General features: G+C 43.2%; 1 protein-coding gene across 14 annotated transcripts in view; it reads right to left on the bottom strand.

Moving 5' to 3' along the window:
• The window catches only part of LOC117428388 (splicing regulator ARVCF-like), a 106,152-nt gene that overhangs the window by 19,802 nt on the left and 63,110 nt on the right, over nucleotides 1-23,240 (bottom strand). For 10 of the 14 annotated variants that reach the window (XM_058994161.1, XM_058994150.1, XM_058994158.1 and 7 more), the window contains 5 exons: nucleotides 17,520-17,678; nucleotides 15,476-15,583; nucleotides 12,788-13,440; nucleotides 8,494-8,996; nucleotides 5,054-5,237 (listed from right to left, as the gene is read on the bottom strand). In XM_058994161.1, the coding sequence (XP_058850144.1) occupies nucleotides 5,054-5,237; nucleotides 8,494-8,996; nucleotides 12,788-13,440; nucleotides 15,476-15,583; nucleotides 17,520-17,678 (1,607 nt within the window). Of the gene's footprint in view, nucleotides 1-5,053; nucleotides 5,238-8,493; nucleotides 8,997-12,787; nucleotides 13,441-15,475; nucleotides 15,584-16,528; nucleotides 16,550-17,519; nucleotides 17,679-23,240 lie in introns of all 14 variants that reach the window. The other 4 variants (XM_058994157.1, XM_058994164.1, XM_058994159.1 and 1 more) reach the window with 2 other exon arrangements.

Genomic DNA, 23,240 nt, shown 5'->3' with positions numbered 1-23,240 from the left:
TAAGTCTCTCTGAGGGGTTAAAAAAAGTTAAATCAGGCCACTCATTTTAAAAGGTAGAAATCCACTGTTGTAAAACGAGTGATTTTATTTCCTTAGCCCCCCGAGTTGAGTTTTTAACAACTGACTCGATCCATCATTACAGCAGTGAAGCGTTTAATGTTAAAAGCACATTTTAAATCTATACCGGCGAGGCGATGTGTGCAAGCAAGCCCAAATGAACGAAAAACCGAGAGTATTCACACCGCAGAGGCTGTACTGGAGATCCTGTTATATACAGTATAGATCTGGAAGAGACACTTCCGCTGTTAATGACCTAGTGCAGAGGTTAATCTGAGGAGAACGGATACGCTTTTGAACAATAAAATCCCATTATACTTTGTTTCATATTAAGTGGCTGAAAGGATGTGGATACATCAAAGCGACAGCCTCTCCTCTAGTTCCGGTACAGTGCAACATTCATCTCAGGTATGGGACCAGTCATTACACCACTTTGTGGAAATTAAAACAAATCAATTCAATTCAAGAGGAACTGCAGACTCTGAGCCATGTGGACTGCTGTGTCTCATAGAAAACCTCCGAGTATCATTAGTGCTTAACCAATATCAGGAGCTAATGCAGCTTTAATGGAATCTTTAAGAAGTGCCTGAACAAACAGACCATGCTGCAGTTTTTTTTTTTTTTTTATTGTACATTGTAGAGCCATCGCCAGCCCCTTGCTAATACATCATCTGTTGATTTCAATATATATTTGAATATAGTACTGCATTAAGGCTGAATTCATATTCTATTGCCTTCAGCGCCACACAGGACTTGGCAGTTTGTGGAAATTAAATCTGAACGTAATGTGTGTGTGTGTGTGTGTGTGTGATTACCATAAATAAATAGAGAGAGGTGAAAAGGCAATTCTCACTATACAGTACTGTACACATAGTGCACATCTGCATGTAACCAAAACAGGTCATTAACTTGCAGTCTCCCCACTTAAACAGAACCAACAAACACATGCTGTGACCAGACCATGTGTACAGATTCATTACCAATACAGGTACTGTTATACAGTTTGACTTGCTGCATGCACATCAATACTAAAAGCATAGCTCCTGATCCTGCAATAGAATCTATGGGCACTGCATCACAACGAGCAGGTAAGACTTTTTAAAATATCAAAGTTACAGTACATTGTAATTAGACAGAACTAAAGCGACGACATACACTGAGGATCACTGTATCACGAAGTGAGAAAAAACACAATCAATCCCACTTTAAACCACAGGAGATAAACCAGCCCAACAGTCTTTAAAAAAACACAAACGTATTCCAACACATTTTCAAAGCTGCACAGACACATAAGAGACATCTCCCAGGATGCATGCATCAGATGACTGCTACTAGCTAATGGTTTCAGATAGCATGTTCTATTGATACCATAATCCCTGGGACATGTATCCTAACTGTCAGCCGAGGAACACTGCATCTCATGCCTCACTGGATCCAAGTTTTATAAATGGCTTTCCCAGGATTCAAGCATCATGTGTTATACCAAGAAGTGCGGATTACTGGAGTTCCACTTTCTGCATGTGGACACATTTAAAGTGCTGACAGAAGACGACAGGGCTTCTCAGCATGAACGTTATGGATAAAGGTACATTTTATCATAATATGTGCATTTTGTTTTGAACTCTGAAGTTCTCCTTGATCGATTTCACCGCTGCAGATATCAATGTGCCTTGATTTCAGCATCTGATCACATCACTCCATGATCCACTATTTTACAACAAATTGTAGACAGTGCAGCAGTATTGACAGTCATTCTCATCTCCTCCAGGCGTCTGTTCTGAGTCCTGTATTTGTAATGTCCACGCGCCAAAACATATCACAAAGCATTTGGGGATATTGGAGGATACACAAAAAGATGTAGTTCGGGGTAGAGGGTGATTATAATAAAGTTATTTATCAATTCAAATTAAGTGCCTACTGGTCTGGCAGCACAGAGGATTCATCATAAAAAATAAATCAGGATAAAGAGTTTTATTAAACAGCAGATGAACTCCCTCATCTAGTTAACAGAAACACTGCAGTGATTTCCCTCAGGTAGGAACCCTTGAAAACCCTTGAACCTACCCTCACCCAACAAAAAGAATCAAATAAACACTGCACTAGACTGACACTCGCCTGACTCTCACATCTCACCAGACTTGATCGTGAACGACCTTTGTGCTGAGAATCTATTGTAAGTGTCAATAACTCTGAACAAAATAAGCTCCACAGAGATCAATATCTTCAGGAGGATTCCACCGGGGACTCTCTCTGTTCTCTATCCTCTCTGATCCAACGAAAGCCCTTTTCAAGATGACCTTAACTCTACCTCTTGTTCAAAAGAAGGGCATCTGTTAGTCTGCAGAGGTCTTCACATGAGCAGAACGGCAATGCTGATGTCATCAAAGAGAACTGTCTGGAACTGAAGTAAGAAGCGGAGTGTACTGTAGGGTTGACCCTTTGTGTCCGGGATGTGTCTGTGGAGGGTCTTGTATCTACGGACAGGGGGAGATCAATCAAACGATACGAGGCAGGTGCGGCTGGATCTCTTTGCTATGAAACAGGTTCTTGCACTGATCCCATGTGCAGCTGGTTTATCGAGAGCATGAGGGGTTAAGCAGCCAGGCTGAATTCAGTGGTTTAGCAGTGCCTGTCTTCGTGTTGTGGTTCCCATTTCCAAGGCAGCGAGAAGCCCCCAGACTCCACATTGCCTTGTGCTGTATGTGCGGGTGTCCCGGAGCTGGTTATTACGTCTTTGTTTTGGTTTGTTTAAATATTATCTAGAGGGGAGACTACCTCAAAAGCTCTCCGTTTGTTGAACATGACCTTTGACACTCCCTTGGTATGAAATCCACAAAGAAACCCAAAACGCAATGCAAACACCAATAATAAAAGAATGTTTTACACATTAAAAACAATGTTGTACACATTTCAAGGACAGTGTGTTAAGTAGATGGTGTTCTTTGAAAAGACAGGTCGGCATTCTCTGTCCGTTAATGTGTACATTCATTCTACTTACTGTAGCAACACAACTACTTGAATTCCAATTTCCAGACCCGTAAATCATTGCTCAGTGTATATATATATATATATATATATTGTATGATTACAAGTGGCGTTCTGGCTATGAATGTCTGAACTCGCTAACAGCCACAACACACAGACACATTGCCTCAGTGTCACCTGGACTAAAGAGTTCCAGCTGCTAACTCTGGGCAAGAGACCAAGCCCAGGCAAAGCTCTTCCAATGCCAGCCCTGCGTGCCTCTAATAACACAAGGGTCCTTCTTAGGAGGTCCTGCCCAGCTCAGCCAGTCTGTACCGACACACGCTCCTGCAGACTGTGTGTTTTCTAAAAGGCAGGGATTTCAATCTGGAATGTATAAAATGTTTTTTTTTTTTTTTTTTAAAGAATTCTTTTAGCAATTCCTTGGACCGCAGCCTGTGGACTGCAGTGTTTCAGATGCAGCAGATTAGAAACACAGTCAGTCAGTTGTACAGGATGCTGAAAATAGCTTGATTTCTCACAACGTGTGTATAACCCAGGATCTCTTCTGCCGGGAAGCAGAGAGAGTCCAAATTGAAACCAGGGCAGAAAACCTGCTAACATTTGCATTTAACTATCGTTCATCCCCTGGAAGAGAATTCAGCAGGTGTGAAATAACCATCGGGGCTTGAACTCGAGAGACACTGGGAAGCTCTGGGCAGCTCAGCTGGACAATTAACACTGAATTAGATTTTCAATTTGACTGGGGAGGTTCAAAGGCATTATCGATCACTCATTAGAAAAACACATTTATAAATATCAGCATACCAGGTACAAGTCATTTGGGGGGGGGGGAATCAATAGCACCCAAAAGCCCACGTTAATGGGTTTCATGTAAAGCAGCCTCTTTCTAATGAACGCAGGTGAACTCAGATGATGGAGTGAGTCAGCCACGCGTTAGACACATCCTACCCGGTGAAGCTATCAGCGTCGAGGTCTGTAAACAGGCCTGGCATTTACTGCCATCAAAAAAACCAAAGAGCCGGATTTATCTTCCCATCTCCTGGCGCGTTTCCCAATGAATAACGTTGATTTAGAGGACAGCCACATCCCCTCTGCAGCCATCCCAGATCCCTCTCGTGGATTCATTTATTCCTTAAAAAAAACAGCCTGGCTCTTTTTTCTTTTTCTACAGACATCAAAATAGCAGGACTGCAGTAAGCAGGAATAATAGAGTCTGGCCCCGGGTTCAAAGGAAACTTATCTCTGACAGGAGGGTAAGTACTTCCTCATGCAGCCCCAGCGAGGCACTCTCCATTACTCTTGATGCTCATAAAACAACCCCAGGGAATGGTTAGTGCAATTTGGAGGCTGAACAGCGAGAATGAGCTAACTCTGCTCCCTCAGATATCTTAATCAAACAAGCGACTGGAGGAAACGATCCTCCCAGTGCTCTGCAGCCCCGCTGCAAGAAGGACAAATCTATTGGCACTTGTGTGAGGAATTAAGAAAAGGAATAATGTTGTTCAACCATAAAAAAAAAGTAAAATATGAAATTGCTTCAGCTGCTGCAGTTCACAGAATCTGTCTTTGATTTTGAGCTGTAGTCTGTCTTTGTGCTGCCAGCGAACTTATTATTTTACATTCTTACACCTTCCTATCATTTGTTAATTACTTACATGTTACTGTCCTGCAGAAACTTAAGATACAACAGCTGACTCAAAACAAAATTGAATATTTGATTTCTATGTTGTTTACTGTAAGAATGAATATTGAAAGAATATTTGATTCCTATGTTGTTTACTGTAAGAATGAATATTGAAAGAGCATATAACAAGTGTTGGAGGAGATCAAGCATGAAGAGAAGCTATCATATTTGATGCTGCAGAGCGATATTATTATTAAACAGAACACTCATGAAGAGCTGTGGTTGTTCCACTCTTGAGGGTGGCTGTAAGCAATCCAGCCATGCTCATTGGTGCACTACCTCCAGTCCCCATGAGTGGCCACGGTGCCTCCTCTGTATCAGTACCTCAAACACCCGGACGTGTTCTTGAAGACAGTTGTCCACTCGGCGTCCCGAGGCTTGGAGTCCTCATTGGGTTCGTGTTCCCAGCCCGAGTGGGGGATGATCACCTCGTTTGTCAGCGTCTGAAGGCCGTGGTTGATGATGACCATCTTGAGGGGTTCATAGGAGGAGAGGTTCCACAGTGTGCCTGTGAGGAGGAGAACAAGGCAAGCCAGGTCAGACACACACAGAACAGCACAACAGTTCCTTCCCCCCTCCCAAAGGTTATTTTGTATGCACAGGTCTTTAGCAGTAGTGTTTGGATTATTATGAGCAATATGAAAAACTACCAGCTACCATAAAGAATGTATTCAAGAACCTTGACATTTCATAACAAATGGCTACACTGAATACAGACCTCGAGTAAATAGTTCATTTACTGGAAGAATGGAGACTAGACACATCCTTCACTCCTCTGTGATCTCAAGGGCAGACTATTAAAAGGGAAGCAGCTTGAAGGTTTTTTATAGTGGAACTACACTGGGAAGTGGCAGGTAGTAAATTGATCTTTATGTGCACTCCTCACAATGCTAGCCCTAAGTACAGTTCCAACCCACTGGAATCTCAAGCACTTAAGCTATCTAAATAGAACTCCCTGTATGGTTTGGGGGCCTATGTTAAGCTGTAGAGCCCAGATGATCCTGCAAATTAACCAGAGTATTCCTCACTTTAGAAACACACAGTACAGTATCTAGATGCTTCTATTTCCTTGTAATCACTGATCCAAATCATCTGTCGCATGTACTGCATGATTAAGAAAGCACTTCAGTAATAAAAATGAAAGATTACCACTACAAGTACATACAGAATCTGAGGTCGCACAAAATTAATCTGTATATGTAGTTTCAGGTGATGTGACATTTTTATGCAGCTATCTAATAATGCACTTGTAAGCCTGGTGAATTAGCTCATTAAACAGAACAGATTCACATTTACCTTGTCCAATAATTATGCACTTTCACAGAAGCATGAATTACATAGCAATTAAAAACACACTGTTCTTTCTGCCTCAACTAGACAGGCACAAACTACAAGCAACCTACTTATTCTGTGTCATAGATATTAATCTCCTTGAATATTCCAATCAGCTGTCAAAACAATCCATTTTTTCATTAAACAGAGCCTCTGCAATACATTACCCTTCATACATTTTATACTTGGCCCCCAGCCATTATAGTGGATCCACTGCAAGCTAGCTGATTGTATCAAAGCAAGATGTAGACACAGAACACTGGGGAGGTCAGCTCCACCTGGTGCCCCTGTTACTTTCAGTCCAGCTACTTGACTTGAGGTATCAGGTAGAAACGACATCAGAGAAACTATTCACAAAGCTATAGCTTGGGGGTTATCTTTAAAAAGAGGAAGCAGCTCTGCTAGCCCCCCCCCCCCCCACTCTCTCTATATAAAATGTAGAGGAGGCAGGGCTAAAAGGTTGAGGGTCACTTTGACACATGATTTGAATGGAACGAGGAAGGCTATTCATTGCTGGAACTTTTCCGGACAAGCTCAAAGAAGATTACTCAATACTGGAATACCATAATCCGGGACCCTCAGAATGAAGGCAAACACGATAGGATAGCAAGGGTCACGGAAAAACAAACCCAGTCAAACTACATTCAAAGCCACTTCCTCTTTAGGGTCCGCTCTGATAAATTAAATAAAGATTGCCATTAAACTTGGTGCATTTGGTGTCATATCAAGGAACTTAAAACATGTGACAACAAAGTTTCACTTTCTCATACCCTCCTCACCCCACCCCACTTTCCTCTATATTATGCCATTAAGCAGAATGAATGAGGTTGCCACAGTTTATTGAACTTGTGTATTTCGAGTGCTAGGCTGCTATTTAGTGACAGATGTTCTGTACAAATGTACAGTACTGCTTTGTGTTTTTGTTACACTGCAGTTGTTTTTCCATAGGCGTTTGTAATGATCGCTGTGTGTGTTGTAAATAACCGCTGCCCCTCATTCTATTCACAGTCTGTACGATGGACCTTGTTGAGTTTTTTCCCTAAGTCTCTACCTTGTTGAGTTTTTTCCCTAAGTCTTTCCTTCTTTGTCGTTAATTCGATTTGCTTTCCTCTACAGACGTGCTGTCTTAACAACCCATTAACTCACTGCAGCCCATTGCTAGGCAACCATCTCACCCCACCTCGCATCCATCCATCAGCATAAACAGATTTAGCAGGGAAGAAAGTGGAGTCACTAATCGTTAAGGATGCAGCTGAGAAGAACAGCGAGCTGTAATTTTAAATCTATATCACAGGCTCTGAAGGTAAGCGCTACAGAACAGCAGTGATTCCAGCAAAGGTTAACCCACCCCTCCCCCCCCCCCCCCCCGATAGTGATGGATGACACTCAAGATTTCAGACTGGCCCGAATAACCAAGGCAAACATCTGATTACACAGAGCTAGATCCTACTTTAGATAAGCTGTGCTCATGCATGTTCCATGTATGTTAAAAGCTCTGACACAGCCATGTACCTCCGCACTGCATCAAGTCTCCTCTACCATCCTAATGGATACATCAAAAGACATTTGAGATGTCACTAGAATCCCCCAGGCTGTGTCAAACATCCCTGCACATCACTGTATTTTTTTAAATGATTCTTAATTGTGAAGCAGCTGACTGCTGTTCACTTTGAGCTGGGTGTTCAAAGGTGAGCCTAGCATGGTGTTTCCACTGCAGGTCCGTGCCTCCCTTCTGCAAGACGTCCACTCAGCCTGCTGCCGTGTCAAGTATGAGACGCTGTGTAATCTTGCAGAGAAGTTAAATGTGATGTGGTCTGGACTGGAAACCAGGTTACAGAAAACATATGGAAGCTGGAAATGGTCTATTTTTAAACATGTCATTATTTTAAATTGCAGAAACTGCAGTTTGCCAATTTGGGGTCAGTTAAAACAGATCTGCCTGCTACATTAGATTTATTTGACTTTCCAGGGAGAGCTGTTTTCAATTGGCTCGTCGTTATTGCACATCGCTCGTGTTGGTTCAGCAGATAACTTCTGTTCCCCAGTCTGCTGTAAAGATGTATTTTTAATGCTCTCGTTGCTAGTAGTGACTGTATTTCTTTCTTAAGCCAGTAATTTGTGCTGCAGCAGCGTTTGTCCGTCTTTGACAGAAGCATTCACATTATAGCATTCTCTTAGATACTGCAAAGAATCTTGACATCATCATTACATTCCACCCTCCTTGTAAGACAGCTTGATGGTTCTAAAGAATCTGGACCAGATATACTAGACCTTGGCACCACTTTTCATCCACAAAAAAAAAAAAACCTTGATCTACCCTGTTATTATTATTATTATTATTATTATTATTATTATTATTATTATTATTATTATTATTATTATATTTATATTACCGTGCTTGGCTGCTGAGCGAGCTGGGAACAGTACAGTACCTGTGATGAGCTCCCGCACCTCCATGTCGCTGGTCTTCCTCAGCAGGCGGACGAGGGCAGGGATGCCGTCGCAGTTCTTGATGGACACCTTGTTGTCGTTGTCCTTGCCGTAGGAGATGTTGCGGAGGGCTCCGCAGGCCTTGCGGTGCACCTCAGGCTTGGGGTGGTCCAGCAGCCCCACCAGTATGGGGATCCCCTTCAGGTGGCGCACATCCTTCTTGATCCTGTCGTTCTCGTAGCAGAGATGCTGCAGATAGGCGGCCGCGTTGGACTTGACCGGGTCGATGGGGTGCCCCAGCATGGCGATGACCTCCGGCAGGTCGGGGTCCCTCCAGCGGGGGTCTTTGCGCATGCTGTCAATGGAGGGCGAGTGACGGCCCATGCGGTCCAGGCTGGCCATGCTGCCTCGCTCGGGCTGGGCCAGGGGTGCCGTGTAGATGCCCTGCAGGTAGGGGTGGCGCTCGTCGATCAGTTCAGCCTCTATGGGGTCCTCGTAGCAGCCTCTGCCAAGAAGAAACAGCAACAGGGCAGCCCTTCAGTAATCAGCTCGCTCAAGAGCACCGTTATTCAGTGTGCATGAACCTTCCTGTTAGAGCTACGGCAGCGGAACAGAGCTTGAGTAAAAAGTAAGGCATGCTGCTGGACAGTGGAGAAAAATAAGGCAGGCATGCCGGCTACAAATCATTTCAGCTTTGTTTTACTATTTATGTATAAATCCAAAGTACCGAACAAACATGTGTCCTACATCACGTATTTCACAGGTTATATATCTCCTGCTTATTAGTTCTTGGTGACTTAGCAACGCTGCTATTTGTTGTACTGCTCGTACTGCCCATTTTTCTACACTGCAGCATGAGATCCATACATCCACATTGATGTGATTCCCCCATTCCTGGACGGTTCCCAATCCCCACTGCTCTGAGCATCCCGATCCCCTCTAGATACAGTAAACCCTAGGGGCAGGCAGGAATACGTACAGCCTTCCCTATGGCCAGTATCTACCTGTGATGAACAGCGAGCTGCGTGCTGGAGAAGGCAAACAAATCAATCTTTATAAAGCATGGTGGCAAAATGTAATCCACTCTGTATTAGCGGGCTGCCGGCACGCATACTGATCGGAGTTGCTTCAAGCTAGAAGGCCATTAGTTTTGAAGATAATGTAATATATAAAAGCTACATCAAACTTTTACCTTAACCCTTTCAAAGACAAGGTACTGTGGATTTCCATTGATTCCTAATGGCTGCTTACATATTGATACAAGTAACATTTATCATTCTAAAGCTTGTTCCAAGGGCTTTCTAAGATACATATTTATTCCATGCAAATCTTTCACTCAAGGTGGTCCACTTGAACTGGTGGACTAATACTCTTCTAACAGAACACTGTAAGTTAACAATGAGACTCATTTCCGCACTCTGCTGGAATGATAAGGCGTGCCTTATTTTATTTAGTAAGGTCAACACATATGCGTTGTAAACAGACTGTCGGTAATTACACCTGTTTCATATTATCCTTTCACTCTTAGAGCAGGTCTCTTATACTGTACTGAAATCTTTTACTGAAATGAAAGGACCTTTTCAACCCAGTACAAAATAACTCAAACCAAGCCAAATACGGTTCAATAACTTTCCAATGTATCAACGACACACACATGCTCATTTGACCGAGCTTTAGTTTCTTTGCAATAGGAAACCAACCAGAACCTGCTGCGCTGGGTGCTGCACTGCACTGCACAGGGCAGGAATGCTCACTCTCTCTCAAATCAACTTTTAAAAGTTAAGAGCTGTGTTTTACATCAGATGAGCACAGTTTTATTGAAGGCTTAGATTAACTTGCTGTCCTTTATGTCTGATTTGGCTGATCCTGCAAATGAAAGGCAAGAAGTCCTCTAACTACAGTCGGTATATCTGCAAGGCACTTACTGCATGCCTCATTTCGACATAGCAAAAATTAACTGAAAAAAAATATATAGAAAAGAGATTTAGCTGCATAATGTTTTCAGCAAAAAGGTATGGATGGGTGTATCAGCTATGGTAGAAGAGCAGGGTAGTGATGTCACAATTCCTGCTGTGACATCGTGAGGGAGGTGCCTTACTGGTACTGTCACATTCATACTGTACAGCAGCTACAGTGCCACATGAAACAGGGAGGATTTGATCTTACTTGGAAGAAGAAGTAGTATTAATACAGTGATTATATTTGTATCCATCAAAACTTTCAAGTTTGCTATCCTGAAATGTCAAGATTTGCATTTAAATTGATAACATTTGAAAATGTATGAGAGGGGCGCCTGCAAGCATTTATATTTATTCATGGATTAGCAGCATTTAATTCATGTTCAGCTCCTGCATCAGAAAGGAGGCGCAGCAGCAGAACAGCTGCATCTGTCCAGAGCTAATGAGGGTATGGACTGGACTTAACAGAGGCACTGCTACTTGGAGGAGGAGGGGAAAGTAAACATATTATTATTATTATTATTATTTATTTCTTAGCAGACGCCCTTATCCAGGGCGACTTACAGTTGTTACAAGATATCACATTATACATTGTTTCACATTATACAGATATCACATTATTTTTACATACAATTCCCCATTTATACAGTTGGGTTTTTACTGGAGCAATCTAGGTAAAGTACCTTGCTCAAGGGTACAACAGCAGTGTCCCCCACTGGGGATTGAACCCACAACCCTCCGGTCAAGAGTCCAGAGCACTAACCACTACTCCACAAAATCAATTATAGATGGGCGTTTTCCTGTTTGCCCTCAGATTACATTCTGCATGGTTTTAAATGTTTTGTCTGACTATCAGCTCCCACGCAGTCTATCCCAGCAATACACCGTTACCTACTCCTCAATCCATACCAGCCACACACAACATACGGAATCAAACATTTAAAGCACGGTGGTGTTTTGCTGTCATCTTGAATTCTCAGGGATGTTGTCTGGTTTGTGCTCTAGCCTGATCACGTGGACGTCTGTCACCTGAGCCACAGCTTTACATTTTAAACATTTCACAAAACAGATCTTGACACAGCATCTGCCTGGTGAGGCCTGGTCAGATGGCCTTGACCTTGAGCAGTTACTGTGAAGTGCAGGGTGGAGCTGTGCTGATCGCAGGACAGCTGTCCTCCTGCTGACAGACCAGAGTGCTTCAAACCCCAGGAGACATCTGACCAAAATAGAGCACTGCTCCGCTCAAGCGAGGGAATAAATTGGGAAAGCACAATCTTCGGTGCACATGGTCTGAATAATATCTAAAATAAAATAAAAGAGTACCCCAAATGTAAATAAGCTGTGAGTCTGCGGAGGCTGGCAGCAGTGCAGGGGTGGCAGTGGACACAAGGGGCACTGCAGTTAATCCAGCCCTGGATTCCTCAAGAGGAATGACTACTAATTGAACCCTAATGTGAAGGGGGACGGCCAAGCAGGTGGCAAGAGCCAGCAGGGCATATAAACCATTAGTGTGTCTGGGGAGAACAGACGAGCCCGTCAGACTTTAAAAGAGTAATTAAATCACCAGTCACCCCCGGATACATTCAACAGCTCTGAAACGATGCTATGGCCAAAGCTTTAGCATTTTTCTTCAGAAAGTCGAATGAAACCTGCTGAATAATGTTATGTTAACATATTGAATTACATTCCGCTTTGTAGTTTTCCACATACTACTTTTGGTAGACTTTTGCAATATCATTTTGTAGTTTATTTAAAAGATCTAAATTATGTTCATTTTTTTTTTTTATGTCTCAATCCTAAAATTTGAGGTGATGCAAAACTGTTGGCTGTAGCTGTACAGTACGCAGGTTACTGTAAGTAAGAGACGACTAATACTAAAACACACACAGTGTTTCCCGGACTGCAATACAACAGACGATGAAAGGAAACCGCCACTTATCTCCACTTTCCTGTCTCGAATAACTGCTAAATACTGCGGCTACTCCTTCTGCCTTTGAACTCAGAGATCTGATATGGAGGACGGAAGACTGCTTCACTTACTGTAGAGCAAGTGGATGATCCAATAAGACTTTAAAACAAGGAACTCCGGAATTGCAACCAGAAGAACAACAATTGATTTAGTAAAATTGAAAATCTCAAAACGCAAAATCAGTTTCAGAAGGGAACAGAAATAACAGATGAACATCTCTTAGTTAGCAAGTCTGGTAAAAAAAAAAATATCTGAAGCAGAAATTAGAGAGAATAATAAAAGAGAATGACACGTGAATGGACATCATAGGTAAGAAATTAAAGTATTAAGGAGAAACCAGTCGGGTTCTCCTAGAAACAAACTCCTCACCTTCCTCGAACTGGCTCTCTCATCATGGGCTCCCTGCTTGGCTCTCTGATTAACTCCCTGCCTGGTCTGCCCCGGTCAGCACTGCCAAGAGTCCTCCTATTGACTGTGGAGTAGTCTGGTTCCAGGTCATATGCCTCCTCTTCCTCAGGCCCCAGACTGCGGCGATCATCCTCCAAACCGTACGGCTCTGGCTGGAAGCGCTCCGGCTGGGAGCGGTTCAGCTCTGCGCTGCTGCCTATGGGCACCTGCGGCTGGGCTATGTGTCCGTAGTCGTCCTTCCTGATGGGCAGGGTGTAGCTGTTCTCCGGCCGGTAGTTTGCTGGCATGTAGCCGTAGCGAGGCCGGTAGTTGACCCCTCTGGAAAGGCTGCCGTAGTTGTCGGACACGTCGGCGTAGCTGTCGTGGATGCCGTAGTGCCGGTACTGGTTATCGGGGCTGTCGGCGTAGGAATCACTGTAGTTGTTGAAGGATCTGGTCAGGGTGGAGGTGGCCTGTGGGGTGATGTAGCGGTCCCCGTTCTTCAGGTACCTCCGGTCGATGGAATCCGTGTAGCTGCCGAGAGGGGAAGACCCGTCCGGTATGGGCAAGCCATCCGGCCCCAGGGGAACTTGGCGCACCGTCCTGGTGGTCACGGTTTTCACCATTTTGGTGACCTGGCAAAAATAATAAAAAGAGAATGGCAAAAAATAAATTTAAAAAAAAGTGTCAAAACACCAAGAGTGTAGATGAAACGTAATGATGCAGTGAATTTCAGGAAGTTCAGACTTCAAGCACTTGCTTTCAAACAAACAAACAAACAAAAACCAACTGAAAATCGAGAAGAAAGCAACAGGTCATGAAAACAAAACCACACAACACACACCAACCCATGTCAAACACAATACCACCATACATAATAGAGCCTGGGTTTTCAGAAGGCTGAATTCAAGCGCTAGAATGAATGCCAGTGATTTGAAAACCTCCAGCACTCCTGAATTCTTCTGTGGTGTGAGGTGTGCTGAGCAGTGGCTGTGAATGACAGTGGGGTGAATGGAACTACAGTAACAGAGCTCCACTCAAAAGGCACCAAGTCAGCAGGCTCCCTTTTGATTTTCCATTCGTGTGTACTGTGAGTAAGCTTTCACATCCCAGACTGAATCGCAAGCCTTACTCCTACTGTACCGTACTGTTGGGTTAAACATTCCTTCTTAAATAACACATGGGGTTCTTTTCTTGGTTCGTTCAGTTCAGAAACTGATGCATAACCTTTCCATTTTGTTCCTGCAGCGCAACATTGTAATTCTGTTGGCATCTCTCAACTAAATGATGTTGTACGACACGAATCATTATAATGGGAAGCCCCTGCCAAGCAGAATGATACATAGAGCTGTATGTATTGCCTGAAGTGGCTGATCAATGAGCGATTACACAAGTCAACTGCAAGAGGAACGGCCTCAAACAGGACTGGTGAATGATGAGCTCAGGGAGGTATCCCCTTGCAAGGGCTGAAGCGGCATTTCAGTGCATTTAGGGAATACCATCAATTCCAGGCTGGACAGTTCTCCATTAATTTCTGTGTGTTTTGAGACTACTGTTCTATCAGACGAGCTTATCATAAAACAGGCTGCATCCCCTATTTAACATGACAGCCATGCAAATGATACGATACAACAGAAGAGTCCCTGCAACAAGAGTTTATATAATTTCATATTAACATTGCTAGAAATATACTATGAATCAGAGTGCTAATGCAATGCAATATTTAACCTTTCAAAGCATTAGCAAGCATTAAGCAGGTTTACAGGGCGAGTCGAGCACCGGGTATTTTCAAACCAGCTGTGCTTGCGTCTGGTGTACAATCCCACAGTGTTCTTGGTCCCCAGAACAGATGTTTATTTACATATGTAATTTCAATAGAAGTATTAAGAAAAACAACAGGCAGCAGGCGCCAACATTACTGCTATTGGAATTTCTTTGAAAAGCATTGAGGGTTATTGGCTACAACCTGTAGTGGTTCAAAGTTATGGGAACAACTCAGACCCCATTGTTTCAATCTCCATTGTTTTAAAAAAAAAAGTTACCCAGACAGACGATCTAAAACAGCTACGCCACCGCTTCCTCCAGCCCCACAGGAAGATCCGGCACATAAATCAGATATGTTAACAAGACTAACTAACCATTCCAGCTGCTCGAATACAATGAGAGCCAGTGCTTTGTGAATGCAGATCTGTGACATTCAGAACACTCAGTCTTCAGAACCCTGTGGTACTGTATCAGAACACTCAGTCTTCAGAACCCTGTGGTACTGTATCAGAACACTCAATATTCAGAACCCTGTGGTACTGTGTCAGAACACTCAATAAATGTAAATCCAGCCAGTGGTGTGTTCGGAGTTTCGCTTGAAACAATTCCAACACCATTTGTTTCACCATCAATATGTGTAGGTCAATGAGCAGGCAGCCCAGAGCCTGGTTTGAATCACAATCTAACAAAGGTGCAAATCTAAAGCAGCATTAATAATAAAAACACAGCAGCAGACAAGCAGAACGCTGCTCACCGGCTGCTGAACTGTTTAATGTACGAGCGAGCGAGCGAGCAAGCGAAGTGGGCAGGCTTTGCGTTAGCCGAGTAGTTTTAGTTCACTTCCACAAACGCATGGCATGTTAGGAGCTGTGGTGAGTAAAAGCAAGACAAGAAGGCTGTGTTTACAGGGTCTGTCTCCGGAGTGGGGGTGTGCGGCCGGGAATCCACCAGCCTCTCTGTTACTGTCACCGGGTGGAAGGTGCGGCGAGTGATGGTTTTAACAACCTTGGTCACCTATACAAGTGGATGCAGGTTTAACATTCATATACGAATACAAAATACAAAATACAAACCACAAACGAATGGGTATAGCAACACAACATGAAGGGTTAGAGGTGAGCCTGGGTCAGTCGCCCCAATGCACTAAGTTGGCAGGACTTCTATTCTGTGCCTCAAAATGATGTTCAGTACCAGGCCAACCTCTAACATTAAAGTGCAACAGAACACTGTATTCTATCACAATGCTCTCATACTGTCACCTCCCCCTGCTGCCCCCGGCACTAAGTTTATACAGCGGGATTGCTGGTGCATTTTGATATTTATAGAGAATGTTATGTACCAGTTGCTGGTGTCAATATAAAGTCCAGGTTTTGAGACAGCTGGTTGAACGTTGGGTGAGTTTCATAGTGGGTATAAAGGACTTATTCCTAGTGAAAAAAAATATATATATATATACATATATCTATATATCTATATATATATATATATATCTATATATATATATCTATATCTATATCTATATCTATATATATATATATATCTATATATATATATCTATATATATATATATATATATATATATATATATCTCTAATTAATGTATACAACTCTCCCTTTCAGATTCTCTGTTTGTTGAGCGGATGGGTGTACCAACAATGTCGCTTTGGTTTTTTGTAAACTATTTTTCGAATTGCGCAAATACAGTGTGGGCCAGGGCTGTCTACTGGTACATAACATTACAATGGACATCCAGCTGCCATAAAATTCAATCAGTATTGAATTTTCATTTATCTAGAGCGCGCTGCAGGTGGCAGGAAGGGAGAGCAATGCATTGTGGTCAGAACATTCGTTTCTGATTGACTTTAAGAAACAGTCTGTGGTCGTGTTTAACATGATGAACCCAAAACTGGGTAAAAATAAATAAATCAAACAAATTTTACCAATCAAGCTGGGACTCACCTTGACGTTGGTGGACCCATCCTTATAAAAGACATAATAAAGCAACACAAAACAAGATTAAGAGCATGGAAAGGAACCCATAGGATGTATTTGCACTGTTTAATTAAACCCAGGCACCCCCACCTTGCAGTACAGACTACTGCCCTTTCCCTGCACCCAGTCCTGGTTTTGTTGCTACCTTGTGGAGAATCGTTACTGCAATGACACGTGTCAGAAATCTCAGCAATCAGACTCCTGATAAATCTGCTGTGAATTGATCGTTCTTATTAAAGGAGCTATCCAGAGTGAATAGATCATTAAATGACTGCCAGCTGGAACACAGAGCAACAATGGAGGGCAAAGCAGTTTACCTTAACCAGTTCAGTGCAGAGTTAACAAGAGCATGCTTGATTAAATCCATAGCACTTACCAGCACAGTTCCTAAACAGACCTGTGCCAGGAAAAGTGACTTCCCTCTCAGGAGAAAGTCTTGATACACAAATATGTGTGTCTTTTTATAGATCTGTTGGGTCATTTTGCTGTAAACCCAACAATAGGCATGAATTCAAAACAGTGAGTCTGCAATTCACTGCACTCTGCACTTGTTCCTTACAGACTGGGGCTCAGTCACTGATGAGGCATGGTTTGTAATAGATATGTGAGTGTGTGCACTGTGGAGGAGAGCTAACTGTGCCTGAAGGAGTCAAGCAGATAGACAAGTCTGCCTGTCCCTAAACCCACAAACCCTGTGAGGATATAACTAACCTTCGACACAGCACCAGGAACAGTGACATGCATTTCGACAGGAAAAGTAGAAGTTTGTCTTTACGGACATGATGATTCAAGAGAAAATCCAAACGTGATAATGAGGTAGATACAAGGACAGGTCAATATGACACTGTCAGATCTTGACTGTGTAACTGTCCTCAGCTCAGACAGGGCGACTGTCTGAAAAGCATACCTTTGTGAAATAGCCAATGGCAGCCCTGGTTTGAAAGCTCCACCCCCTTACCTTTGTCTCAGTCCGGCGAGTAGTTCCATCCTCTGATGTTACCACGGAAACGTGGGAGGTGGGCGTTCCCGGGTCCTCTTCAATAGTCACCGTTTCCTCCAGCACCTCTGGAGGCTCCTGCATCATGGCTATGGAGGTCTGGTTACTGGGGCTCTGCTCCTGTCCACCACAAGAGAGAAGTCAGATCAGCGTGTGCGCTGGAGAGTATTTACAGACCCCGCTGGGTTTAACACACAAACCCTTTATCTGAATTACGAAATCATCCACAGACTCCAGCACCCACAGTACTGTACGTTCTGTTACAAATATCATTGACACATGAAATGTGACACATAGTATTACTGTGCATTGTAATTACAAATGACGGGACACTACAGAGGCTCTGTGCTTTCTTTTGAAGTTTCTCATCTCCCCATGCAGCAAAGGATTGTGGGCGATATCCAGCAGCCCTGTCTTAGCACACACACTGGAGAGAACAAAGGATTATTACTCCTTTTTGCCTTCTCTTATGATTTCTGTTCAGGCACTGGCATTCCTCCCAATCCTGCCAGTGTCAATATCACACCACTACAGTTTGCTTCATTAAGCACTTCAGATTGACAGCGAGCCAAAAAACAAAACAAAACAAAAGACTTGGCATAGCCTGTGGCACGCTGTTTCAATAGCCACATCATTCAGGGACAGACAGGGAGATGAAATAAAAACTGCTTTTTTATTAGTATATATTTATTTATTTATTTACTTTTACTTCAGTGGTATAAAAACACAAGTCTTTCAGTGGTCCTGTCTCTGGGCCAGTTAGGAGACAAAACTGACATCACAGAAACGCTATGACACATTAAGAAACATCATTAAATCACAGCCAATAATATCCATCTCTGTTTACCAACAAAAAAGACTGTTCCTAACTGTGTGCAGTGATACAAATGCAGGAATATGGAATTCCCATTGGAAGGCACTTTTACCTTTACAGGTATCTTCCCACCACCATGGTTTGCAGATCTAGGTTCTGTAAAATGAGTGTCTTTTTAAACAATCAGTTCGAGAAGAGCTTTTTAAAAAGGGGTTTGTCTTTATTTCTGACAACGCATGACTTTAAAAGGCGAATGTTTTGATAGTAATCCCCATGTACTTGAGACTCAACCATCATGTATCAGAACAGTGCAGATTTACAAAACATTGCAGAAGTCTGTGAACTTTAGTGCATGAAGAAAAAAAAACATTTAGCAAATCGCAGCGTGGTTCCTTTTTGCTTTCCTTGTAAATGTAATACAGACTCTGCTCTGGGAATCAGGTTCACAAGTGAAATGTAGCACTGTGCACATTCATCACACACACACGCACACACATGCACATGCACACGCACACGCACACAGCTATGTGAAACAGGTCAGCGGGGTGTACTGGAAGAGTGACTCTCATCACATTATACAAACATCCAGACCCAGGGAGGCTGCAGTGAAGAGCGGCCTCTGAATTTAAATGACTTTTCAAATCTAGTGAAGCACACTCCTGTAATACCGAGGTTAAAAGGCTTCAAATATGAAGCCAGAGTGTCTGCTAATGATGTTTGTAAGCAGATTGGAGACTCTGCAAAAGGAGTCAGAGGGACACTGCCAAACACTGTCCCCAGGCACTATTCTGCACGTCGATCCAAGAGGTATCCCCTGCTTGATTACGGCCCCTTGCCTCGCTTAAAATCAATGCAGATTAATGCCACAGATTTAACAGTCTTGAATGCCCATCAAAAAGACATTAGCCTAGTAATTCAGTAGAGATCTTAAACCAGGCACACCGTCTAATCCGGGATCTCTTTAGTGCTCAATTACTGGATAACCCAAACACTTTGAATTGTGGCATCGACAATAAACAGAACTTTCCACTCTGGAAATGAACTCCTGCTCTGACCAGTGGTGGTGTGCCTGTAGCTGTGCAGCACGTCGTCTTTACAACACCTGATTAGTAAAGAAGAGAAATAATAAGCAGCCAGGAATGTTGAGAGAAACCCCTGCTACACTGGAGGATATCCGTGGATAAACCCCACTGGACTGAATTCCACTAACTGAATGCACCACTTTCCATGTCACTGGAAAACTGGTTTTATTATTCCTGAGACAGAGAGTCAGAGGACAGGACTGCTTTTACTGCATTCACATAGTGGAAGAAATCACATGACCATGCAAAGATGATTTAAGGAGGAATTGCTAGATTATGTTTCAAACGTACTGCTCGGTTCCAGCTACTTCAATGCATTTGTCTGTTCTTTTACCAATAGTCTAATCTAGAATGATAAATACCACCTTAACATTAGCAGTGTCAGTATCTGGCACCATGGTGTATCTAGGGTAACAGGATTTTGTTCAGTGTTCCCTTTGTGAAAATCGCACTGCTTTAGTGTAATTAACACCCCAGTGTGCAATGGCTGTACTCCTCTTTCAAATTTCCAGCGATTCTGTCATGTAGACCCACTCCTCTGATGGTGTTGCTAATAACGCACCTCTCGCTCATGTGACAGGATTGCAGACTTGCACAAACTGTTCTAGACTTGTAGAAATAAAATGAAGTCAAGGTTATACAGATTTTTAATGTGCGTAATCAAATCAGAGCACCAGACAAAGGGACAGAGGCAAGAATCAATCTGCTCCTTTTAGCTCTGTGAGAATCAACCACTCCATTCTACAGAGCTCCCCCCTCCCTTCCCTAATAAAGAAGGCATTTATGCAAAGTCTATATAAGTGGTTCTGCTAACAGAAGGCTGGAGCAATTGGTCCGGAGCGTTCCTAATTGACTGAAATGACGGGTGGAAAACTGAAAGGTTGAAGGCGACCTCCTCCTGAACTTCTCCTTACAAAACAAGGAAATGGTAAACAGCATGTAAAGAGGGACAGCAAGACTGTGCACCAAGCCAGCCCCTGCCTCGACCCTGCGAGCGCCTTCCTGTGTGCTGGAGCCAGTCAAGAAAAACAAGCTGGCTGCTCTGTACCATTTCAATCCCCTTTCCTCTCCCGCGGCTCACTGCAGACCCCTGTCTTCATGCATGCCAGCCCCAGATCACAGGCAGGGGCGTGTCTCCCTCACCAGACACCTTCTCCCCCTACTTCTCTTCTATTGATTCGATTGCGGGAACGCTATGGTTAATATGACAACTTGATTATGGTTAATAATACTACAATAGGAGTTCACAGGGAGTTCATAAAGCGTGCTGGGTGTCCTGCCCGTTTCAAGCACCTGCCTCACGAGGAATTTGCGGTCTCATGCCTTTCAAACATCTGGCACAGATGACAGCCAAACCACTTTGTATTTTCATTACTGTTGTTAATTAAACTATGCCCTTCTAATTTAAAAAACTAAAACTGGGTTGTAATACAAAACTAAGCAGCTAGCTTACTCCGATCCCAGAGTCTTCCAGCCCGCACTGCCACTGGCACCAGCATTCGGACACACAGGTTACACTTTTCACACTAGGTCTGCACATATGGCACCTGTTACACTGCTGCTGACTCACAAGGTGGTCTTTCACACCCTGGACTGCATTGAGCATCAAAGCAACGCTATATAGCAGGCAGAGGAGGAAGGAAGAGGCGAACTAGACGGTAACGTGTGCAGTTAGTGATTCAGTAAGGAGGTACAGTACTGTGAGTCAGTAAGGAGGTAGAGTACTGTGAGTCAGTAAGGAGGTACAGTACTGTGAGTCAGTAAGGAGGTGCAGTACTGTGAGTCAGTAAGGAGGTGCAGTACTGTGAGTCAGTAAGGAGGTGCAGCACTGTGAGTCAGTAAGGAGGTGCAGCACTGTGAGTCAGTAAGGAGGTGCAGCACTGTGAGTCAGTAAGGAGGTGCAGCACTGTGAGTCAGTAAGGAGGTGCAGTACTGTGAGTCAGTAAGGAGGTGCAGCACTGTGAGTCAGTAAGGAGGTAGAGTACTGTGAGTCAGTAAGGAGGTGCAGTACTGTGAGTCAGTAAGGAGGTGCAGTACTGTGAGTCAGTAAGGAGGTACAGTACTGTTCGTGTGTTGTGTTTTTAGATCTCACACAATGCTTTCACAATGATCCCCGCCCCACCCTCTTTAGCTCTAACATATTCAGATAACTTTCAAACAGAGTGATGTTCTCTATACTGCAGGGGAAGGCATCCCTTTGCATGCAAACCAGGCTGGGTGCAGGGTTTCTCCATGCCATCTGATCCTATCACACAGTATTATTAACCTCTGTAAACCCTCACATGCTGAGTCACAGTCACTGCAAAAGAAAAAAAATGACAACTTTTTTATTGTTAATATTTTTACCATCACTCTTAACGCGCTCATTAACACCAGCTGCCTTCTCTCGCTTCTCAGCCGAGAAAACATTGCTCACCAGAGATTATATAAAAACACTGCATGCATTATTCTCTCTCTCTATATATCTATATATAATATATCTTTTTTTCTTTTTGCGCTCAACACAACCTGGGGCATGTCTGGAATGAGAAATGTAATTCTTAGTTAAGAACAGCTCCTGTGAGAATTCACATGGTTTGGAGGACTCTGAATGGATTCTTTTTTAACCACACGTACTGCAGCAGGGGTGCAACTCCCCTTCACTGTGTCGCTGTCAGCAGGGCGGCCTCAGAGGAGACGAGGAGTGAAACGGCAGGAAGGTCGTCTCATGAGAGGTGTGCCTGTGACTCAGATCCAGATCAGGAATGCAACGTATTGGGAAGTTCCCACTTTAAAACTGTAGACCATCAGCCATAAGTTAAAACAAGTCAAGTAGACTGTAAGCGTAATGGACTGACTGTTCTTTTAACACAGATGTACAATATCTATGAAAAACAGTATATAAATATAAAAATATAGGAAGAGATCAGGTAGAAGATTTTTTTTAAAAGATCTGTAATTCATCAATCTGATTAAGGTTGGCTGGAAATGATTTTACTGTGTGATTTATCACATGCTAGCGAATATAAAACACAAAATCGCAAGCCTTCGCTTTTCCTGCAACGAAAATTGGAATCCGCTGCCAAGAAATGAAAATAAAAAAGTAGGAGATTTACGATTTGCGAGAAGGAACACAGGCTACTGCACAGACTCATGCTTGAGACACTGTATCTACAGGGAGATAGTTCAATCAATCACACCCTCATCGACCCTGCCAAAAAACACAGGGAGCTAGATACAGTGAACGAGATCTCAAGAACGCTACTTTTCTCATTACATCAGAGGCCTGCAGACTCTGTTAATCATGACCTCTTGGCAAGACCCAGGGTGGGTTTTCAGTGTGCTGTACTGGATTGCAATGGGAGTCTGTGCATTGCAGTGCATGCTACGCTATTCGGATATAGAAACCCTGAAGCGATGAAGACTCTGGAGTCCAGCTCCACCTTGGCGATGACCTCTTGGCAAGTAAAATGAACCAACGCAGCAGGGATGGAATCTGGTCTCGCGCGCTCCACATCTAAACACTATTTATACGCCCCAGTAAATAAACAAATACAAGTTTTTGAAGATTTAAAAAGCCAGCACCTTGGACTTCACCACCAGCATCAATAAAAACCGCAGAACGAATGCAAATAAAACAGAACCTGTTAGCACAGAAACAGCAAAAGGACCGGCAGGATTGTACGCTGGAGTCTCATCACTGAGGGAATTGCTGCTGTGTCAGAGACTCCATGGCTTCTGAACGAAGCTATTTAAAAAGCATGGGCAGGATTACAAGAATACAGCCTTAAAAAATGTAAATAAAAA

This window comes from Acipenser ruthenus, chromosome 21 (genome assembly GCF_902713425.1).
Source record: "Acipenser ruthenus chromosome 21, fAciRut3.2 maternal haplotype, whole genome shotgun sequence".
In the NCBI taxonomy this organism is placed as follows: domain Eukaryota; kingdom Metazoa; phylum Chordata; class Actinopteri; order Acipenseriformes; family Acipenseridae; genus Acipenser; species Acipenser ruthenus.
Note: the sequence above shows the minus strand (reverse complement) of the source record. Positions and strands in the feature narration are given on the sequence as shown.